General features: G+C 49.9%; 1 protein-coding gene across 1 annotated transcript in view; it reads right to left on the bottom strand.

Moving 5' to 3' along the window:
- Window positions 1–22,470, bottom strand: part of LOC142297349 (uncharacterized) — a 138,192-nt gene extending 115,722 nt beyond the window's left edge. The window contains 2 exon segments of the mRNA XM_075341582.1: window positions 21,316–21,856; window positions 22,217–22,470. Coding sequence (XP_075197697.1) covers window positions 21,316–21,856; window positions 22,217–22,470 — 795 coding nt within the window.
- Window positions 22,471–24,398: the final 1,928 nt, after the last annotated feature.

The following is a 24,398-nucleotide window of genomic DNA, read 5'->3' as shown; positions in this document are numbered from 1 at the left end:
TTGCTATGTGTGACACCGCGGGAGCGATGAACATCTCCTTACCTGCGTCCACCCGCAATGCGGAAGGAAGGAGGTAGGCGGGATATTACGTGCCGCTCATCTCCGCCCCTCCGCTTCTATTGGCCGGTCGCTTAGTGACGCTGCAGTGACGTAACTAGAGTTTCATGGGCCCCGGTGCAAAGTTCGGACCTGGGCCCTCCCTCTACCTACACCGACACTTGGGGTATGGGATAATGATGCTGACACTTGGCTCTTTCCTTCAGCACCCAGCTTTCCTATGTTCTGATATCCATCTTGTCATTGGCACCCAGCTTCCCCATGCTCTGCTATATGCACATCAGAGCATGGGAAAGCTGGGTGCTGAGAGATGTATAGCAGAGCATGGGGAAGCTGGGTGCTGAGAGATGTGTAGCAGAGCATGGGGAAGCTGGGTGCCGAGAGATGTATAGCAGAGCATGGGGAAGCTGGGTGCTGAGAGATGTATAGCAGAGCATGGGAAAGCTGGGTGCTGAGAGATGTATAGCAGAGCATGGAAAAGCTGGGTGCTGAGGGAAAGAGCCCTTTTCCCTCAGCACAAAACATTCCCATCCCATGCTTGTATCTTTGTCCCCTGTTGTATAAAGTTCTCCAAATACTATAATGGCCCCCACATATCCTTCCATATAGTATAAAGGGTCCCACATAACCCTTCATATATTAGAATGCAGCTCCATAGTCCTCCATGTATTATAATGCATTTCCCATAGTTCTACATATTATATTGCACCACAGTCCTCCATGTATTATAATGCACCACAGTCCTCCATGTATTATAATGCACCACAGTCCTCCATGTATTATAATGCACCACAGTCCTCCATGTATTATAATGCACCACAGTCCTCCATGTATTATAATGCATTTCCCATAGTTCTCCATATATTATAATTCATAAGGGGGGCCCGCTGTCAGCGGCAGAGGCACCGGGTCATACAGCGGCCGCGTAGTCTGCGCCAGATCAGCGCAGCTCCTCTCACAGAAAGGAGTTGCTTGCTGATCTGCAGAGCGGGCCCCTAAAAGCTGCCGGCCCGGTCGCACTTGCGACCTCTGCGACCGCGGTAGTTACGCCCCTGGTCGCTATGATGCTGAATACACCTCCCCCTTGAGGGAGGGATTTTTCGGACGTCACAGCGACGTCGCTGACCAGGTATGTGCGTCTGACGCTGCTGAAGCGATAATGTTCGCACGAACGACGGGGGCGGGTGCTATCGCCCTCGACATCGCTAGCAATCAATAGCGATGTCGCAGCGTGTACAGTACCCCTAAGAGTCATTTGGCACTCGGCCAATCACTTCTACGGGTTTGTAGAAAAAAAATCAGACTCCACTCGGATGACATCCAAGTGCAATCCCATTTTCACGGAGTGACATTATGGAGAAGCTGGAGAAACTTTTTTTTATCTTTCCACCTTCGAGAAAATCGGATCACACCCTGACCACATTCTGATCAGCGTATTTGGACTGGTTTTCTTGGATGCAGAGAACATGGTGAAGTGACTCTAACCTTTCATTGAGAAAAATAGGTGATGTAATGGAAATGGCAACCGAGAAAAAAATCATTCCGCTTCTCTTGGTGGTTAACACATGGAGGTGTGCATGGAGCCTTATGCAGGAGACCTAATTCTACATTTTCTTTTGAAGACATTAAATAATACAAAAATAATGAAGCCCCCAAGGAATACAACAACTATCAAGTAAGAAGCTGTAATTTTTCCATTGTCAGGGTTGAAGGTTTCTGGAATTTTTCTTACCTCCTTCTTTTTGACTTGTCTTGTGAGTCCACATCCCCATTAAGATATGATCACTCGGTCTTTGTTTCCAATCACCTGGTACAGAATTATTACAAATGGATGTAACCAAATGGAAACTACAATGAAAAACGACCCTCGCTACATTTCTCCTTCATTATGCAGACCTTGAGTAATTCTACAAGAAATCAATTTCTTTGCAGACAGGTTCCCTACCCAGAACGGCTCTTTTCCCTCAAGTCGGGTCTCCAGTTCCATCGTGATACACGTCTTATCTGTGCGCCCGCAGCGTCGCTGTGAAAGCAAAGCAACATCTTAATGCCGGTATTACTAATTGCTTTAATTGCTTCAGGTGCAGAATGGTAGTGTCCTGCCAGCACATAAGCACATACTTAGTGATCAGGGCATTTACGAATCTTATCTGTCATGTGGTGGAGATGGAGGACGTACAAGCGTAGCAGAGCTGGGACTGGGAGCAGTAGAAAAGCGGCACTGGTGGCTGAATTTGCTTTTTAACAGAACTTATTGGAATGTGTTTGACATGGTTTTATTTTAGGTAATCGTTCTGGAAATATTCAGAACACTAAAGAAAAACAATTCAGAAACACCCTCCAGCATGAAAATCATGTCCTAACTTAATAATATATGATCTGGGGACCCGCAGCCATTTTCCTCCACAAAAGCCGGGCAACAGATCCTCAGTACAAAGAGGACATACGGTATATAAAAAAGCGAAAAAAGAGCTAAAAAAATCCCTTTTTTAAATCACCTTAATACTTTTGATCCTATTTCGTTTCATATTTCCAAACACGGAATCAAATATTTTTGCCTAAACAAATACGGAAAGTTGAGTGTCCCTTCTCTAAAGAAAAGGAAGCACAAATTTATTTTTGTATGTGAGCGAAATACTCTACTTCTATGCCCTTGGAAGTCCAAATAAATAAGATTTATTTTGGAGAAATCAATACAGCACATCCTACTTATGGTGTACTGAAAGTTTCTGGTTTATTACATCATGTGACCAGTTTATATAGTAGCTCACACAAAGAAATTACCATGCACCAATAAGAACCGCAGAGGTGTGTGCAGAAATGTGAAACTTTCCTGTCCATCAGTATTAGCTGAGCCATATGACAGCATTCAGTTATAAAAGAAGATGGTTTCTATAGAATACAAAATGTCTTCTTTTCTCTCATATGTACATCATCCATTTATACTTTTCTCACATATATAACACACCCTCCAACAGGGAAATCATGTCCTAACTTAATAATGTGTGATCTGAGGACCCTCCACATAAGCCGGGCAACACATCCTCAGTGTGAAGGGGACATATACAGTTAGGTCCAGAAATATTTGGACAGTGACACAAGTTTTGTTATTTTAGCTGTTTACAAAAACATGTTCAGAAATACAATTATATATATAATATGGGCTGAAAGTGCACACTCCCAGCTGCAATATGAGAGTTTTCACATCCAAATCGGAGAAAGGGTTTAGGAATCATAGCTCTGTAATGCATAGCCTCCTCTTTTTCAAGGGACCAAAAGTAATTGGACAAGGGACTCTAAGGTCTGCAATTAACTCTGAAGGCGTCTCCCTCGTCAACCTGTAATCAATGAAGTAGTTAAAAGGTCTGGGGTTGATTACAGGTGTGTGGTTTTGCATTTGGAAGCTGTTGCTGTGACCAGACAACATGCGGTCTAAGGAACTCTCAATTGAGGTGAAGCAGAACATCCTGAGGCTGAAAAAAAAGAAAAAATCCATCAGAGAGATAGCAGACATGCTTGGAGTAGCAAAATCAACAGTCAGGTACATTCTGAGAAAAAAGGAATTGACTGGTGAGCTTGGGAACTCAAAAAGGCCTGGGCGTCCACGGATGACAACAGTGGTGGATGATCGCCGCATACTTTCTTTGGTGAAGAAGAACCCGTTCACAACATCAACTGAAGTCCAGAACACTCTCAGTGAAGTAGGTGTATCTGTCTCTAAGTCAACAGTAAAGAGAAGACTCCATGAAAGTAAATACAAAGGGTTCACATCTAGATGCAAACCATTCATCAATTCCAAAAATAGACAGGCCAGAGTTAAATTTGCTGAAAAACACCTCATGAAGCCAGCTCATTTCTGGAAAAGTATTCTATGGACAGATGAGACCAAGATCAACCTGTACCAGAATGATGGGAAGAAAAAAGTTTGGAGTAGAAAGGGAACGGCACATGATCCAAGGCACACCACATCCTCTGTAAAACATGGTGGAGGCAACGTGATGGCATGGGCATGCATGGCTTTCAATGGCACTGGGTCACTTGTGTTTATTGATGACATAACAGCAGACAAGAGTAGCCGGATGAATTCTGAAGTGTACCGGGATATACTTTCAGCCCAGATTCAGCCAAATGCCGCAAAGTTGATCGGACGGCGCTTCATAGTACAGATGGACAATGACCCCAAGCATACAGCCAAAGCTACCCAGGAGTTCATGAGTGCAAAAAAGTGGAACATTCTGCAATGGCCAAGTCAATCACCAGATCTGACCTACAAAGCTATCCATAATCTGTCTCCTCCATATATCTCTGAACTAATCTCTCGCTACACTCCAAAACGTAACCTCCGGTCCTCCCAAGATCTCCTTCTATCCTCCTCTCTCATTCGCTCCTCATGCAACCGACTCCAAGACTTCTCCCGAGCATCCCCAGTCTCCTGGAACTCACTGCCTCAACACGTCAGACTATCTACTACACTCGCAAGCTTCAAACGGAACCTAAAGACTCATCTGTTCAGAAATGCCTATAACCTTCAATGACCTCACTGCTTCACCACCGTGCGGAGCTGCCGCCCCACCACCGTGCGGAGCTGCCGCCCCACCACCGTGCGGAGCTGCCGCCCCACCACCGTGCGGAGCTGCCGCCCCACCACCGTGCGGAGCTGCCGCCCCACCACCGTGCGGAGCTGCCGCCCCACCACCGTGCGGAGCTGCCGCCCCACCACCGTGCGGAGCTGCCGCCCCACCTACACCCCACCTACTGTCTCCTCCCCAAAATCCTTTAGGATGTAAGCCCGCAAGGGCAGGGCCCTCTTCCCCCTGTGCTAGTCTGTCTATTGTAACGTGTACATGTATTCTGTATGTAACCCCCTCATGTACAGCACCATGGAATCAATGGTGCTCTATAAATAAACAATAATAATAATAATAATAATCTTAACCCAATTGAGAATGCATTTCACTTGCTCAAATCCAGACTTAAGACGGAAAGACCCACAAACAAGCAAGACCTGAAGGCTACGGCTGTAAAGGCCTGGCAAAGCATTAAGAAGGAGTAAACCCAGCGTTTGGTGATGTCCATGGGTTCCAGACTTAAGGCAGTGATTGCCTCCAAAGGATTTGCAACAAAATATTGAAAATAAAAAATTTTTTTTTGGGTTTGGTTTATTTGTCCAATTACTTTTGACCTCCTAAAATGTGGAGTGTTTGTAAAGAAATGTGTACAATTCCTACAATTTCTATCAGATATTTTTGTTCAAACCTTCAAATTAAACGTTACAATCTGCACTTGAATTCTGTTGTAGAGGTTTCATTTCAAATCCAATGTGGTGGCATGCAGAGCCCAAGTCGCGAAAATTGTGTCACCGTCCAAATATTTCTGGACCTAACTGTATAAAAAAGCGAAAAAAGAGCTAAAAAATATTCCTTTTTTTTAATCACCTTCATTCTGTTGATCCTATATTGTTTCATATTTCCAAACACGGGATAAAATAGTTATGTCAAAACAACTGCGGAAAGCTGAGCATCCCGTCTCAAAAAAAAAGACAGCACAAATTTATTTTTGTATGTGAGCAAAATACTTTTATTTTTGTATGTGAGCAAAATACTCTACTTCTGTGCCCTTGGAATTCCAAATTAATAAGATTTATTTTGTAGAAAGCAATACAGCACAGCCTATCTATGGTGTACTTAACATTTCTGTTTATTACATCATATGGCCAATTTATATAGTACCTCACACAAAGAAATGACTACTCACCAATAAGAGCCGCAGAGGTGTGTGCAGAAATGTGAAACTTCCCTGCCCATCCGTGTAAGCTGAGCCCTATGACATCATTCAGTTATAAAACAAGATGGTTTCTATAGAATACAAAATGGCTTGTATTCTCTCACATGTACATCATCCATTTATGCTTTTCTCACATATATTACCTCGTTCATCACACCCCAAAATTAAAACGTACCACATATGTAAGGAGGTGGTCGGTCTGAGAAGAACTTCCCTCTAAAGACTCCAACCAGAATGTTTTATTAGAATTTAGGCTAGTAATGTTGTAAGTGCGGCCGGTGCCATCTAGTGGACAACAGGGCCCAGTGTCGTATTTAATGCTACAGTGGGGAAAAATTATTTAGTCAGTCACCAATTGTGCAAGTTCTCCCACTTATAAAGATGAGAGAGGCCTGTAATTGACATCATAGATGACCACAACTATGAGAGACAAAATGACAAAACAAATCCAGAAAATCCCGTTGTCTCATTTGTCAAGATTTTTTTTTTGCAAATTATGGTGGAAAATAAGTATTTGGTTAATAACAAAAGTTCATCTCAATATTTTGTTATATATTCTTTGTTGGCAACGACAGAGGTCAAACGCTTTTTTGTAAGTCTTCAAAAGGTTGGCACACACTGTTTGGTGGTATGTTGGTCCATTCCTACATGCAGATCTCCTCTAGAGCAGTGATATTTTGGGCCTGACGCTAGGCAAAATGGACTTTTGTGACGCCCTGGACTAGCCAGGTAGTCACAGACATAACGACATACACACCTCCTTCCCTAGACAGTCACAACAGTCAGACAAAAACCCTTGTTGCCTCCCTCCAGGGTCTGATGTCCACACCAGGTGGGGCGGAGCCTGGCGGTTGGCCCCACCCACCGAGGAGTTAACAGGCCTGGAGGCGGGAAAAGCAGACAGAGTTTGGAGGTGAAAGCGAGAGGACAGAAACTGCAAGTGTCTGGGTCGGAGCCCAGGCACTGACAGCAAGGTTGGCAGACGGTGGAATCGGGGGGCTTCAATATGAGGAATATTACTTTGTAAAGGCTGTAAAGTTGTGAGATCTGCCCTTCTGTGACCCAGCCGAATATTATTATTATTTTTTCTACATATGCCCCTGGTCATGTAGATGATTTGGTAACATTCAGCTAGAAGAGAAAAGCAGTAAATGTTCCCTTCCCCGGATATCATGAAACATTGACATTCAGAGCCACCTGCCGATTATTGAAATAGTTTTTCTTATCATCTTTTTCTTAATGAGTTAGTGAAGATGCTCTTCCCATCTAAATAGTAACATTCTCACACCCGACACCTTTGTTATTTAGGCAATTAATGTTTAATGACTGGGAAAAATGTGAAATGATTTTCAGAACAGAGAGTGAATGAACGTTACTGCGATGTAAGGCTTGAAATTCTGTAATTAGAATTTGCTCCCTGACCCATTCACATCAACCATCAAACATTAAAGGGGTATTCCCACCATATAATATTAACACCATATTACACATATCTATAGGATATTTTATTATATAATTGGTGCAAATCTAACCTTTCGGACCCCCTGCCAAATTACGAAAGAGACAATCTCTAAACCAATGTTTTGCAAAATTGTACTACTGTATTTGGTTTCTAACTGGGATGACTTTATCTTAAAGGGGTTGTCTGGGACTTTAATATTGATGGTGTAACCTCAGGATAGATTATTAATATCTGATCATGGGGGTGCAACATCAGGGTAAATGTGCGGTCCCTGACTGCGGACACTATATAGTTGACAGTTCTGTGAGCAGTATGTCATGGTTCTGATTCGTAGTGCTCTACTCTCCAGCAGGGCCAGTGTTCTGTGGTGTATTTTGCGCCGGTGTATGGGTGGTTTCCCATCCTCGGTTCCTGTGCTGCTGTTGGGAGGGACCTCTCCCCAGGTGCTTCGTTCTGGGTGATAGCTCTGCTTCATTAGGGAGCAACCTCACCCGGAATGCTGCCAGTCGTAGTTCCTCCCTCAAGTAAGTGCTCTGGCTTCTGTTTGTGCTTTGATCTTGACCTCCTACCCCGGACCTGTTGTTACCCTCACCTCCCATGTCCTTGACTTCGACGTTGTTCTCTGGCTCCTTACCTCCGGCTTGTACCCTGACCTCAGCTCTCCCTTCTCCCAATGTACCTTACATGACTTCCTGGCTTCTGACCTCCGGCTTTTACCATGACCTCGGCTCCGCTTCCCCCCAGTGTATGTACCTTATGTGACTTCCTGGCTTCTGACCTCTGGCTTCTGTACTGATCTCAGCTTTGCTTCATCCCTCTGTTCTATGTGTGACATCCTGGCTCCTGACCTCCAGTTTGTTTGACTTCACCGTCACTAGTTGCATCTGTGACACCTAGCATTAGTTTGTTACAGAGCAGTTCCGCAACTTAGCACATCTGGCCATCGCAGGCACCGGCTGATTGGCAGGGGTCTTGGGTCAGATATTGATGACCTACCCCAAGGAAAGGACATCAATGTAAAAGTACCGAACAACCCCTTTAAGGAATTGGAGATGTCTTGGAAGTCGGACTTCTAAGTGATGGTTTATCTTAACAATGTTCCATTGCTTAGTTGTTAACCCTTTTTATTGTAGGCAAACGAGGTAAATCTAGAGAGCTTATCTAGGGCCAGTCTGAATCTCTATCTACCACCTAGCATATGTTAGTACACATTCTGCACTTTACTATTATATGTATTTTGTGTCTATTTTTGGTCTCTGACCTTTTAATATTATTATTAAAAGTTAATTTTTAACGGGGTTTGTTTCTGTATGTTTTTTTTATTATATTGCCCTTACTTTATCAGCTGCGGCCTGGTTCTATATAGGACATGGAGTGACATGAGTGCCTTGGGCTGGAGTTCCCTTGCGTCAGTGAGCTTAAAGTTCGATCCGGCCATATTGGCAATATCCCTTTAAGGCCCCCTTCACACGTCCGTGAAACACGTGCGTGTTTGGTCCGTTTCCGTATATACCGGAGACACGGCCAAACGTGCACGAATGTTAATCTATGATTGTGGTCACACGTGCGTTATTTCATTATGTCCATGTGTGCGTGTCCGTGATCCGTATGTGTATGCGTTTTGCACGGATGCATGTCCGTTATCTGCACGGAGCACGCACACGTGGACACAATGAAAGTCTATGGGTATGTGCACACACGTTAGTAAACACGTATGCATCTACCTATAGTCCGTGTCCGTTTGGTGTTTTTATTTCTAGTGATGTCGGCTATTCTTTCTATTTCTGTGTATGTCGGTCAATCTCCCTGAGTCCGTCGGTCGGTCTCTCTGTCTCTCTGTCGGTCTCTCTGTCTGTCTGTCCCTCTCTCACAGTCTGTCGGTCAGTTTCCCCCCCTCTCTCATACTTACCGTTCCCCGATCTCCGGCGCAGCGCTGCACGGCAGTCACACTGCTCCGGCGGCTTTTACTATTTTGAAAAAGCCGGCCGCTCATTAAACAATCTCCTATTCCCTGCTTTCCCCGCCCACCGGCGCCTATGATTGGTTGCAGTGAGACACGCCCCCACACTGAGTGACAGGTGCCTCACTGCACCCAATCACAGCAGCCGGTGGGCGGGTCTATACTGTGCAGTAAAATAAATAAATAAATAATTAAAAAAAAATGGCGTGCGGTCCCCCCCAATTTTAATGCCAGCCAGATAAAGCCATACGGCTGAAGGCTGGTATTCTCAGGATGGGGAGCTCCACGTTATGGGGAGCCCCCCACCCTAACAATATCAGTCAGCAGCCGCCCAGAATTGCCGCATACATTATATGCGACAGTTCTGGGGCTGTACCCGGCTCTTCCCGATTTGCCCTGGTGCTTTGGCAAATCGGGGTAATAAGGAGTTATTGGCAGCCCATAGCTGCCAATAAGTCCTAGATTAATCATGTCAGGCGTCTATGAGACACCCTCCATGATTAATCTGTAAATTACAGTAAATAAACACACACACACCCGAAAAATCCTTTATTAGAAATAAAAAACACACACATATACCCTGGTTCACCACTTTAATCTGCCCCAAAAAGCCCTCCATGTCCGGCGGAATCCAGGTTGGTCCAGCGTCGCATCCAGCTCTGCTGCATGGAGGTGACAGGAGCAGCAGAAGACACCGCCGCTCCGGTCACCTCCACGCAGCTAATGAGATGAGTAGCGCGATCAGCTGCTGTCAGTCAGGTAACTCGCGGCCACCGCTGGATCCAGCGGTGGCCGCGGGTAACCTCAGTGACAGCAGCTGATCGCGCTACTCATCTCATTAGCTGCGTGGAGGTGACCGGAGCGGCGGTGTCTTCTGCTGCTCCTTTCACCTCCATGCAGCAGAGCTGGACGCGACGCTGGAGGTCCGTGGAGTACGCCGGACATGGAGGGTTTGTCGGGGTTAATAAATTGGTAATGAGGGAATTTGTTTGTGTTTTTTATTTCAAATAAAGGATATTTTTCGGGTGTGTGTGTTTATTTACTGTAACTTACAGATTACTCATGGAAGGAATCTCTGGGAGACGCCTGACATGATTAATCTAGGATTTAGTGGCAGCTATGGGCTGCCAATAACTCCTTATTACCCCGATTTGCCAACGCACCAGGGTAAATCGGGAAGAGCCGGGTACAGCCCCAGAACTGTCGCATATAATGTATGCGGCAATTCTGGGCGGCTGCTGACTGATATTGTTAGGGTGGGGGGCCCCCCATAACGTGGAGCTCCCCATCCTGAGAATACCAGCCTTCAGCCGTATGGCTTTATCTGGCTGGTATTAAAACGGGGGGGGACCGCACGCCGGTTTTTTTAATTATTTATTTATTTTACTGCACAGTATAGACACGCCCACCGGCTGCTGTGATTGGGTGCAGTGTGACACCTGTCACTCAGCGTGGTGGGCGTGTCTCACTGCAACCAATCACAGCCGCCGGTGGGCAAGTAAAGCAGGGAATACGAGATTGATTAATGGGCGGCCGGCTTTTTCAAAAGAGGAAAAGCCGCCGGAGTTTTTATAACAGCCGTGCAGCGCCGCGCCGGAGATCGGGGAATGGTAAGTATGAGAGAGGGGGGAACTGACCGACAGACAGCTAGAGGGACAGACAGACATAGAGACCGACCGACGGACTGAGGGAGAGAACGAAACATAAAAAGAAAAAAGACTGACATCACATGAAAAAAGCACAAAACATACAGGGAACAAACAGAGATGCGTCCGTGTCACTCGGACGTGCGCACAGACCCATTGACTTTCATTGGGTCCGTGCTGCGTGTTGCGTGAATAAAACGGACATGCTGGCGTGAGACATGGACCAAAAAACGCATCACGGAGACGGACTCACGGACATAACCAAAAACGCAATTGTAACCGCAGAGATATAGTAACATTGGTGCACGTTTGGCCGTGTCTCCAGTATACACGGAAACGGACCAAACACGCACGTGTTTCACGGATGTGTGTTTCAAGCCTAAGAGGGAGAAGACACAAACTGCTAGAGGAGAAACTGACTTTCATAGACAGTACTGCCATACTAGGCTGAGTTGTGGAGAAACAGGTAGGACTTGTGGAGACTGGAACTGGTGAAGTAGAAGTGAAAAGAATATGCATAATGATGCTGTGTGATACTGAAACATACAAGAAGACATGTGCCCACTATCTTATGTACATAGTCATCAGACTTTTGTTCAATAAAACTATGTTTTTAATAAACAGGTGGTCTACCTCAAAGAACTGTGTAACGTCTGGTCCTGGCAAGCTGAAGTCATCGGCAACATGCGGCCCAACAAGCCTTATTGCCTCAGTGTAGTGCTCCTGAAGCCCTCAGGGTACTACAAGGTTCTGTATCCCCACAAGGATGCCAGGCCTACCCCCTTAGGGACCTAGAAACCCAGTGTCGGTAACACCAAAAACCCAGGTAATCCCAGTTTTCTCCAACAATCCCCCATACAATAGTATCCAGCTAGGGTGGGACCAATGGATGGCCGCCTAGAGGTGGAGCCACTATAGTCCACTAGTTGACCAGGTGGGAGTGGCAGACTGTGGAGAGTAGTCAGGCAAGAGTTGACAGCAGGAGTGTGAAGATATGACTGAGCAACGTCCTGACTCGAGTTGACAGTGACCTGGTACCCAGGAGAAGTGGTTGCCAGTGGAGTACGATGGAGCACTACCGGAACTACGCACCGATGGGGTATAGGACCCTAGGACAAGAAAGAGCTTCAAGCCGACCTGTTAACACTTGTACAGCAAAGGGGACCATCAAGGACCTTGCTGACCGTAAAGAATCCGAAGACTCAGTAGCAACGGGAGAATTGGGGACAGGATACGCTACCATCAGGCGGACAGAAGTGGACAAACCACAGACCAGGGATCCCCAGTGTTCCATACCACGGGGACCCACTTACCAGAGACAGGTAGAGGGGAGGTAGGTACCAGAGAACTAGACTGGCACTGGGACGAAGGGGACCTGGAGACGAAACCAGCCGGCTTCGGGCAACCAGTTAACATCCCAAGTGAGTAAACCAGTTGCACTGAGTATCTATCTGGACTCCTTCTGTACAGCCCCGGGCTCGGCTGCGACCGAGCCGCTCGGATTCGGGCTCGCTGGTGGGGGGCTCGAGCGTCTCTGGACCTGGGGGTCCTGTGGTCACTTCGATCTGAAATGGGTTGGCGGTTTAGTGAACGTAGGTGTACGGCCGGAGCCGTGTTTGAGTTTGTGACGCCACCCACGGGTTGTGGTGAAGGTGGACACCACCGCTGCTATTGCGGGACACCCGGGGGAGATGTTATGCAGCAAGTTGTTAACCCCTCCGTGGGCAGGGATGGTGGCCCCAGGACCCATTGGGAGTTGTAGTTTGGTTGGGCGGTGCAGGGAGGTGCACGGCCGGAGGACACAGTTGTACTCACGATTAGAAACACACACAAGTCTCTGGTAAACCAAGTTGATGGTGGTCGGTGCCCGCAGCCGGCTGCGTCTGGTCCCCCACCCGGTTGGTGGTCTCTGCCTTGCTCTTGCACCGTGTAGTGTAGCTGTGGACTGCCTGCGCTTCAGCGACGGGAGTCCGCTCCCCGGCTTTGTGAATGTCGGGAGAGCCCTTTTGCCTGCAGACGCTGGCCCGTGGGATCTCTCTGCCTGTGCGGTGGCTTTCTATCCCCCTCGTTGGGCTGTTGTCTTCAGTCAGGACTTTGGGTGGGAAAGGACCTATAGTCCAGACCGCAATCAGTTAATTTACTCGGTCCAGTGGCTTCTGGACCTCGTTTCAGGGTCTGAGTACCCCCATTTTGTGCTCCGGTTTCCGATTCGGTTCCCTGGGTCAGTACCGGCCACTACACTGTCCCGGTCCACCACGGTTCCACCGAGTTGTCTTCCCGACTCCTGCAGGCTGAGGCCACCGCTTGCCTCCTAGCCAGAAGTACCAGGGCTCCTACCCTGACACCTGTCAGTCTGTTACAGGCCTGTCACACAGGCCTGTCCTCCTCACTGTACTCTCAAACTGAACTGCTTTTTGTTTTCCTGCCTCAGGCTCTCTGAACTCCTCGGTGGGCGTGCCAACCGCCTGGCTCCGCCCCCCCTGGTGTGTCCTTCAAGCACTGAGGGAGGTGACTGGTGTTTAATGGTTGGCTGATGACACCTTTTTAGGGGACAGGTGTTGTGCGGGGCGCTAACTGTGAGTACCTGGCTAGTCCAGGGCATCACACTCCCCATTGGTTAACTACAGACCGTCCGCGGGCTGTCCGACCACCACCGTTTATTTTTGTTGTAACAGAAAAAGATAAAAGAGAACATGTATACAAGTATACCAACATATTTACATTTATGAAAGCTTTTGGATTCATCCCTTACGGGAGGCATTTTGCGTAAACGTTACCAACTAAACATTTGTATTAACCGGGAACGGGACAGGACCGGGTCCTTTCCTTTTTGCCCACCCAAGCAAACCTAAACCTTGATGCTGCCTCTAAAAACAGGTCAGCACCCCTTTTCCCCAGTCCAGGAATCGGGTTCAGGTCCGGGTGTTGCCCAACGGGCCGGGTACAAAGTTCCATACCCGGCAGTCTCTCAGAGGCCCCACGTCCAGGAGACCCCTGGCCCGGAGGGTTGTCACCGGTTTGCATGGTGACGGGACCTCGGCCTACTCTGCCGCAGGCCCTTCCTCCAACCAGCCTCTCCGGAGGCTGTAGGACCTGAAAGGGTGGTCCAGGATTATTTACAAGGCCCAATAATGTTTTTGGGTGGCCTGCAAGTTCTCAGCCGTGTCTCTATGTTAAAACTTTAAAACAGGAACATCAACTTCAAAACTTGCGGCGATCTCCAGCCTCTTCAGGGCCGGCCATTCTCAGGGCACATACCTGCAAAGTGCCCCGGCTGCCTGCAGTACCTGCAGATTGCTACCATCATGTCTCTGAAGACACCGATGACGAGCGGGGCCTCATCCTCTGAGACGGACTCCATATCATCCCCTGAGCTGCTGCCGTCTGTCATCTCCGACTCGGAGCTTGCGACTACGGGGTCTTCTGAGCCGGGCGCCGTTCCCGTCGCGGCCGGGCGGGCTGCCGGGGCCGACATCCTTCCTGCGGCAGGCAGGTCACCGCCAGCTGCTGAACGGGGAGTCACCACCGGAACCTTGGGGTCCGCCGCTCCTGCGACCGGTGCGGAAGCTGTAGCTTCCTCACCAGTTGCTTCCCCTGCGGGCGCCGCTGCTCCAGCGGTGGGCGCGGGGCCGGTATCGGGTTCAGGAGCAGACATCTTCCATCTGCTCTCCCTTGGTCTTTTCGCGGCACTCCCTTCTTAGGCCGGAAAGTTTTGTTTTCCGACCTCCGGCCTTGCTTTACAGCCATGTTCCCAGGGGGCGGGGCTTTAACTTTCATGCCTTTTCTGCGGGGAAGAAGACTTTGGCGGGAATCTTCACGCCAAAAGATGGTGGCAAGATGGCGGATTTCAGAAATTTCACAACGGATCACCGCTGAATGTTCATACAAGGCGCACTTCACCAGGTGAGTGAATGGGTAAGTATCCTGTTCGTGACGCCAGAAGAGTCGATGTGTACCGCTCCGGGCTCAGCTGCAACCGAGCCTCTCGGATCCAGGGTCGCTGGTGGGTGGTTGGAGCATCTCTGGACCCGGGGGCCCTGTGTTCACTTAGATCTGAAAGGGGCTGGCGGTTTAGGGGACATAGGTGTACGGCCGGAGCCGTGTTTGAGTTTGTGATGCCACCCACAGGTTGTGGTAAAGGTGGACACGACCGCTGCTATTGCGGTACACCCAGGAGAGATGTTATGCAGCAAGTTGTTAACCCCTCCGTGGGCAGGGATGGTGGCCCCAGGACCCGTTGGGAGTTGTAGTTTGGTTGGGCGGTGCAGGGAGGTGCGCGGCCAGAGGGCACTGTTGTACTCACGATTAGAAACACACACAAGTCTCTGGTAAACCAAGTTGATGGTGGTCGGTGTCCGCAGCCGGCTGCGTCTGTTCCCCCACCCAGTTGGTGGTCTCTGCCTTTCTCCTGCACCGTGTAGTGTAGCTGTGGACTGCCTGCGCTTCAGCGACGGGAGTCCACTCCTCGGCTTTGTGAATGTCGGGAGAGCCCTTTTGCCTGCAGACGCTGGCCCGTGGGATCTCTCTGCCTGTGTGGTGGCTTTCTATCCCCCTCGTTAGGCTGTTGTCTTCAGTCGGGACTTTGGGTGGGAAAGGACCTATAGTCCAGACCGCAATCAGTTTATTAACTCGGTCCAGTGGCTTCTGGACCTCGTTTCAGGGTCTGAGTACCCCCCTTTTGTGGTCCGGTTTCCGATTCGGTTTCCCGGGTCCATACGGGCGGGCCACTACCCTGTCCCGGTCCACCACGGTTCCTCCAAGCCATCTTCCCGGCTCCTGCAGGCTGAGGCCACTGCTTGCCTCCTAGCCAGAGGTACCAGGGTTCCTACCCTGGCACCTGTCAGTCTGTTACAGGCCTGTCACACAGGCCTGTCCTCCTCACTGCACTCTCAAACTGAACTGCTTTTTGTTTTCCTGCTTCAGGCTCTCTGAACTCCTCGGTGGGCGTGCCAACTGCCTGGCTCCGCCCCCCTGGTGTACCCATCAAGCACTGAGGGAGGTGACTAGCGTTTAATGGTTGGCTGATGACACCTTTTTAGGGGACAGGTGTTGTGCAGGGCGCTAACTGTGACTACTTGGCTAGTCTAGGGTGTCACACTTCTTCCGATGCCTACTGCACCATACACCCGCTGAGGCAAAACCCTACTTGCGGAGGGACTACCATACTAGCTTCTAATACCACCAGCTCCAATAGAGATATTATGCAGCAGCTCCTCCCTACACTTAGCCGCAATACCGCAAGTGGCGTCACAAATAAACTTTATTCACCAGTCCCCTGTAAATATCCCCATTACAAAAAGGACCGAGGGCATGGAACCAGGTAACGGCCCCCATTGTGACATTCCCCAGACGAACACTGCCTGGAACCGAGTACTCCATATCCCTGGGTGCTACATCAGTAATAACATCACCAGATCCTGCCAGGGCCCCATCTTCATTTAATGTGCCGGGGTGAAGAAGACACCGACCTCGCCCACGACTACCACCAAACGCCCACTACACTTGTAACAATTTTATTTGTTTCAGTTTCATCACCCTTACTGTGAATTGGGGATTTATACTTTTAATGTGAAAACCCCTATTATACATTTAGTATGGGTGAATACAGAAACATGTTCAACTGAGGGAAAAACCCTTTAAAGATATGTGCCCAAGTAGCAGATTTGTGTGTACATTTTCTGCACACAAAATTGCATGTTTTGGCAGAAAAAACGCCGCAGAAAAAACGCTTGTTTTTTAAATCTCGTTTTCTCATTTTTTTATTGCATTTTTTTCAGCAATTTTTTAGAGTTTTTAAGTCATGGCGTTCGCAGGGGATCGCTGCTGGATCTCTGGCTGATGTTACAGACGGGACCCAGCTCCCACTGTCCCTCTTCCGGTAGTTTAACCCCCTGAAAGCTGTGATTAATTCAGGGGGTTAAAGAACTGGCGTGAACACTTGCGGCAGCATCAGAGGACTTGTGATGCAAGCAGCAGCAGATGAGAAGTGCACTGAAACACAAACACTAATCAGCAGCAGAATATAGCACAGTAACAGCAGCAGTGACAGCAGCACTGAAGACCTGAGTAACAGCAGCATATCTAACTCATTGCCCAGATACCTCCCTTAAGGGGAAGGTGACTTAAATACCTTAAGCCTCACAGCTGGCTTGAGAGGCACTTCCAGGTCAGGACGCACTAGCCCTTTAAGAAACAGGGTGTGTCCACACACACGAACCCTCCAGGCAGTCCCAGAAGGCCTGTGAGATGTGTGCAGGCTCTGGGAGACAGCAGCATGGACCGGGGATTGAGCAGCAACTCAGAAGGGAAGAGAAGCATGACATTGCGGGGATAGATGTGTACCGCCCCGCAGGCTCGGCTGCGACTGCCGAGCCGCTCGGATCCGTGCTCGTACGATGGGTGGTGGCTCTAGCTCCTCACGGACTCGAGGGTCACGTCGCTCTGCAAGGGGGTTGGCGCTACACGCAGGGACTTCAATGGGGGGAGTTCCACGGCCAGGGCCGCGGTGGCTTGGTAGGGTTGTAAGTTCGTGACGCCACCCACGGGTTGTGGTGAATAGATGGACACCACCGCTGCCATTAACTAGGCCTCCCGGGGACAATGTTGCGCAGCTTGGTGTTGACTGGTGTACTCACTATGACACAATACACGGGAGTCTCTGGTAAACCAAATGGGATGATGAACGGGGCCCGCAGCCGGCTGCAGGTTCTCCCTTGTCAGGTTGGTGGTTTCCGCCTTTCTCCTGCACCTTTTTGTATGAATGTTTGACTCCTATGCCTAAACAACGGTAGTCCGCTCCCTGGCTTGCTGGTTGTCGGAAGAGCCCTGTTTGCCCGCAGACGCTGGCTCTTTGGGTCTCTATGCCTTGGCGGTGGCTTTACCCTGTATGGTTCGGCTGTTCTCTTCTAACAGGTCTTGTGTGGGATACGTCCTTAAGTCCAGTCCTCAATCAGTTGATTTGACTCGGCCCTGTCGGTTCGGGGCTTTGTACTGGGTCTGAGTACCCCTCCTGGTGCTCCGATTTCTAACCGGTTCCCTGGTTTGGTACCAGCGGGCCACCGCCCGACCCCGGTCCCTACGGTTCCACCGGCTGTAATCCCAGCTCCTGCAGGCGGCCACCACCGTCTGCCTCCTTGCCAGAGGTGACTGGGCCCCGACCCAGCCACCTGAGTAGACTATTGGCAGGCCTGGTCACAGGTCTGCCCTTAAACTCTCTCCTTCACTGTCAAGACTACTCTCCACTGTGTACTAGAACTTGTATCCATTTCCCACCTCCAGGCCTGTGAACTCCTCGGTGGGCAAAGCCAACTGCCTAGCTCCGCCCCCCTGGTGTGGACATCAAACCTGGAGGGTGGTGACAAGAGTTTCTTGGTTGGCTGCTGTCACCTTTCTAGGGAGGGGTGTGTGTGTGCATGGGACTACCTTGGACGACATGACTAGTCCAGGGCGTCACACCTGCATGGGCATTACACCAGGTATGCAACATGATATTCTGGAATAGCTCATACATTTCCAATACTTTCCCTTGTTCCTTCAATGACAAATTGAAATATACTATTTCCATGGGGGTAATTTGGCTTCATTACCACTCTCAATTCTCACTCTCACATCTCCAGCTTTATCTATAAACTACTGGATAACTTTTCCATTCATCCCAATAACTTTCCTGGGAAAGTTTCTGGGCACCTGAATGAAGTCTTCCACAAATTCCTACAAACTTACAGCTCTCTTCACTGGTGCTGAACTTTCTCCATAAATATTAAATACTCTTGTATCTTCTTTGAATGTGATAGCTGTCTTATCTAGAATCCTCCTGGCTTGCTGATCGCTATTTCCAAGGGTGCGCATTGCTAGCGCTGTTAAGTATTTTCTAACTACCACATGTTCTTGATACGCCATGGTCAGCAGATTCGCAAGCTCCAGTCATATGGTGACTTTTTCATTCCTTGACATAAGTATCAGCTTTGTCCGAATACTTCGTAAGTGCATGTCACTTAGGATATCTATCCGCTTCACTGTGGCTTCATTTGTGTGCCGCCCCCATGCCAGCAGCCGGCACTGCTTGGATCCGGGCCTTCAGGAATGGTGGCTCGAGGGTCTCCGGACCCGGGGGTCTCGCGGACACGCCAAATAAATGGGGGGACGTAGATGTACGGGCTGGGCCGTAGTAAGTTCGTGACGCCAACCACGGTGTGTGGTGAGGTGGGACACCACCGCTGCTGTTATAGGGCACCCAGGGGAGATGTTGTGCAGCAAGTTGTTAACCCCTCTGTGGGCCGGGATGGTGGCCCCGGGACCCTGTGACTCAGTGCAAATGACAGGTGACCCCAGGGGTGTTGGTGTACTCACTGTTAGTAAAACACACAAGTCTTTGGTAAACCAAGGTGATGTTGGCCGTTGCCACGGCCGGTTGCGTTCAGGGTCCCCCACCCGGCTGGTGGTCTCTATCCTTTTCCTGCACTGCTTGTGTAAGGTGGACTTTCCCAGTGTGAAACTCAGGAGTCTGCTCCCGGCTGGATGTGGCCTAAGGAGCCGTGCCCGCAGATGCTGGCCCGTGGGATCTATGGGCCCTGGCGGTTATCTCTTATCCCTAACCAGTGGGCTGTTGTCTTCTATGAGGGACTTTGGGTGGGACAGGACCTCTAGTCCTAGCCTCAATCGGTTAATTAACTAGTCCGCTTGGTTCCGGTTTCTGGCTTCGGGGTACGAGTACTCCCCTTTGTGCTACAGTTTCCGGGTCGGTTCCCCGTGTCGGTACCGGCGGGCTACAACCCTGTCCCGGTCCATCTCGGTTCCACCGAACCGTCTTCCTGTCTCCTGCTGACGGAGACCACCGTCTGCCTCCTAGCCAGTGGCACCAGGGCTCCTACCCTAGTACCGTTCAACTTGAACTTCACTGCTGGAGCTACACTTAGCTCCAGCCCACACTCCTCTCCACTTGAACTTCAAAACTGAACTTACACTTAACTGTTGTTTTTCCAACCCTGAGCTGTCTAGACCCCTGGGTGGGCGTGTTCCAACCGCCTGGTCATGCCCACTGGTGTGTCTATCATTCCCTAAGGGGGGGTGACTAGGGTTTTTGGTTGGCTGTGTGTTACCTAATGAGGTAAGGTGTAATGCAGGGGCCTAACTGTGACTACTTGGTTTTGCTAGGGCGTCACACTCCCCCTTGGTTAAATACAGACCACCACCGTTGGTCCGACCACCACCGTTTATTATACTAGAAAAAGGGGAATAAAACGGGTAAACAGTTTACAAGTATAATAACATATTTACAATAGGTATATTTTTGTTTGGTTCCTCCCTTACGGGAGGCATGTTACTTAAACGTTGCACATATAAAAACAACCGGGACGGGACGGACCGGGTCCTTCTCATCTTACCCACCCAAAACAACCTGCCCCCTGGTGTCACTGCTAAGCACTGGTGCGCACCCCTTGCCCAAGTCCAGGTTGCCCGAGTGTCGCCCAAACGGGTTAGGTAAAAAGTTCCTTACCCGGCAGTCCTTTACAGGGACCCCATGTCCAAGGGACCCCTGACCCGGAGGGTAGTCACCAGTTTTGTTGGTGACAGGGCCTCGGCCGACTCTACCGCAAGCCCATCCTCCAACCAGCCTCTCCAGAGACTGCGGCTTGGTGAGAAGGTAGGTCAGGGGTTATTTACAAGACCCAGAAAGTTTTGAGTTGGCCAGCAAGTTCTAAGCCATTGTCTTTTTCAAAGGGGGTTTAACTGCAAACAGGAACTGTAGACGGTCCCAACAGGGACTTCAACTTTTTGGTAGCCGGGAACCACTACCTAACTTTCTTAATCTGGTGATGACTTCGATTGATTGGTACTCTACAAACAGACACCACTCACTAGATTGCGGTCTCCCTGTACCTAAGTGGTGGCTGGCCCAAGTTAGGGCGTGTGTACCTTCTGGGCCCTCTAGGTTCGCAGGGGACTGGCGGAGGAGAGGGAAGGACAGGTCCCTCTATCCTAACGTCGGGTATGGCTGGCAGAGACCTACGGGGGCAGAGTGTAGGTGCATCCCTGGGCGTTGGTGTTGGTGTATTACTGATAGGCTCTTCTGGCTCTCCATCTTCCACGAGTTGTGGAAACATGATAACGGGAAAAATCACCGCTCCATTCTGCATAGGCCAATCAGCCAGAAAATCACCCATTACAGTGTGGATCACCTCTTTCTTCTTTTCCACGCTTGGCGTAGGAGTGGGAACCTCGTCCACCCTCTTCAGGGGCTCTGGGCACTTCTTCAGGTGGTCCCTGGAAACAGTGGCCGTAGTCTTCCCCTAATCACGACTGACAAGGTACATTTTCTGGTCTTCCCAGCCAGTAGGTTGGATAACATAAGGGGTCCTTTCCCACTGGTCGTCCAGCTTGTGCATCCTTCTCTTCCTCTTCAACACTATATCCCCAGGTCCAAAGGGGACTGCCCGAGCTCGCTTGTTGAAGTGTTGCTCTTGCCTCTCTCTGCTTTGGCACAGGTTCCTTTCCACATATTCCTGGATCTGCCGGTACTGTTTCTGACACTTGTTGTCCCAATTGGCAGTAGGGGAGATGGCCTCAGGTACTTCGACGTCCAATTCTAGATCCACCGGCAACTTCCCAGGCTGGGCTCTCATCAGGTACGCAGCAGGCGTGCACTTAGTAGAGCTGCAGGGGATATTATTGTACATGTCTATCAAGTCAGGCAGGGTCTTGAGGAGGTTGAGCACCAAATGATTCATTTTCTCACACATCCCGTTAGTCTGGGCAAGGTAGGCTGTGGTTCGGATTTTCTTGCACCTGTACAAGTTGCAGAATTCTTGAAAGACCTCTGCCTTGAAGGCCTGGCCCCAGTCTGTGAGCACCTTCTCGGGTAGCCATGTGGTTGGCAGAAGTAACGCCTGGAAGACCCTTGCTGCAGTACGGCCTGTTAAGTCCTTGACAGGGACCACCACCATAAACCTGGAATAGTGGTCTACGATGGTCAGGGCATACGTATACCCGCTTCGGTTAGGCATAAGCTTGACATGATCCAAGGCGTCCAACTCCAACGGCTGGCCGGGTGACAATCGGCTGCAGAGGGGCTCTTTGACTGGTTTCGTCCCGTCTTCTCAGCGCACAGGGACCGCACTCTCTGCACCAGGCCTCTACGGACTCCCGCATCCCGCTCCAGTAGAAACGCTCTCTCAGCAGTCATGATAAGCCTTCAGGACAATGGGTACATTTGCCTGCGGTACCACCAGCTGGCAGACCTTTTCGTGCATCTTTGGGTTGATTAGTCCCCTGTACAGCTTACCCTGTTGCAAGTAAAGGCGGTCCTACTCTTTCCACAATCGATGAGCTTCGGAGGGGGCAGTAGGTTCTATCCTGGAAGCATCTTGAGAATTCATCTTTTTGATTAGCCGGACCACAGGTTCCTGATCTTGAGCTTCTCGCCACCCATGGAGGGATAACGGGTCAAAGTTCGCCTGCTGCTGTCCAACATAAGGCTTTTCATCCCTCGGCTGATGGAACTTGGGTAGCTCAATTTCCACCAAGCCATCTTCATCCACCCCTTCATCAGGTAGGTGCGGCATCCGGGACAAGGCATCCGCGTTGGTGTTCTTGCGGTCGGCCCTGTACTTAATAGTAAAGTCGTAGTTGGCTAGCCTGGCCACCCAACGCTGTTCCAGGGCCCCCAATTTTGCCGTGTCTAGGTGTATCAATGGATTGTTGTCCGTATAGGCGGTGAACTTTGCTGATGCCAGATAATGCTTGAACCTCTCCGTGATCTCCCAGACGAGTGCCAAGAACTCCAACTTGAAAGAGCTGTAATTCTCGGGGTTTCTCTAGGTCGGCCGGAGCTTCCTGCTGGCATAGGCAATCACCTTTTCCCTGCCATCTTGCATCTGGGGCAGGACAGCACCCAAGCCCACATTGCTGGCGTCGGTGTAAAGAATGAACAGGAGACCATAGTCAGGATAGGCCAGGATTTCTTCTCCAGTTAGGGCCGACTTCAGTTGCTGGAAGGACTCTTCATGCTTCTCACCCCAGGCGAACGGGGGTCCGGGAGTTTTGCCATTCTTGATCTGTCCCACGAGGAGGTCTTGCATGGGTGCGGCAATCTTGGTGTACCCCTTGATGAAGCATCGGTAGTAGCCCACCAGGCCCAGGAACTGCCGAACCTCTTTAACCGTGGTCGATTGCGGCCAATTCCGGATGGCAGTAATTTTCTCGGGATTCGGGGCCATACCTTCAGCACTCACCACGTGCCCGAGGTACTGCACTCTGGGCTTCAGCAGATGACACTTAGAGGGCTTCAACTTCATCCCGTATTTGGAGAAAGCTTCAAATACTGCAGTGAGGTTTTCTAAATGGGCCTCGTATGTCTTGGAATAGACGATCACATCGTCCAGGTACAGCAGGACCGTCTCGAAGTTGCGGTGTCCCAAACAGCACTCCGTGAGCCTCTGGACTGTTCCAGGGCATTACACAGCCCAAAAGGCATGCTGTTGAACTCGCAGAGCCCCATCGGGGTAGCAAATGCAGTCTTCTCGCGATCTTCCTGCGCAACCGACACCTGCCAGTAGCCACTAGTGAGGTCAAGGGTAGAGAAATAGTTAGCAGCCTTCAGCGCGCCCAATGATTTTTCAATGCGGGGAAGAATGTACGCATCTTTATGCGTTATCTGATTAATCTTCCGGTAACCCACACACATTCTCATAGTGCCATCCTTCTTCTTTACCAGGACCAACGGAGCTGCCCAGGGACTACAACTATCACGAATGACCCCTGCCTCCTTCATGTTCCTCAACATGGCGCACTGGTAGTGTGTATGTGGAATCGGCCTATACCTTTCTTTAATGGGTGGATGTGTGCCGGTGGGAATATGGTGCTGAACCCCCTTAATCCTCCCGAAATCTAATGGGTGTTTACTGAATACCTGCTCGTACTCTTGCACTACCCGGTACACCCCCTCCTTGTGGTGTGCGGGTGTGACTTCGGTGCCGACATGTAGCTCCCGGCACCACTCCTCTAACTGCTCAGATGGGGTCTCACTGCCTGACTGTGATGCGGTGATAGTGGAGCTTGCTACGTGGATGGCGTCTGCGTCTACAGTGAACAATTTAGCAATGGTGGCGTAGCGGGGTAGCCTAACCTCTTCCTCTCCGCAATTCATCACTCTTACGGGCACCCGTCCTTTCTTGACATCAATCACCCCTCTGGTTGCGATTACTGTGGGCCAATGCTCGGACAGCAGAGGCTCCACCACTGCTGGGCAATCCTGTCCACGGGGCCCCACTGCCACTCTGCACCAAATCATCATTTCACTCCGCTGAGGCACCACTAGAGGAGTCGCATCCATCACTCGCACACCACCAATCTCTCCTCCTGACATGTTCACTTGTTGCTGCTGCAGGGGGGCCCGTATTTCACGTTGCAGAGCCCTCTGCTGCCCCCCTCTCGCTGTGACAGTTGTTGCAATAAGTGTAGCAATTCCCCCATGCAGTTCTCGATCACGTTG

Source organism: Anomaloglossus baeobatrachus, chromosome 3 (assembly GCF_048569485.1).
Source record: "Anomaloglossus baeobatrachus isolate aAnoBae1 chromosome 3, aAnoBae1.hap1, whole genome shotgun sequence".
NCBI classification, from domain to species: domain Eukaryota; kingdom Metazoa; phylum Chordata; class Amphibia; order Anura; family Aromobatidae; genus Anomaloglossus; species Anomaloglossus baeobatrachus.
This window is presented reverse-complemented; position numbering and strand designations above follow the sequence as displayed.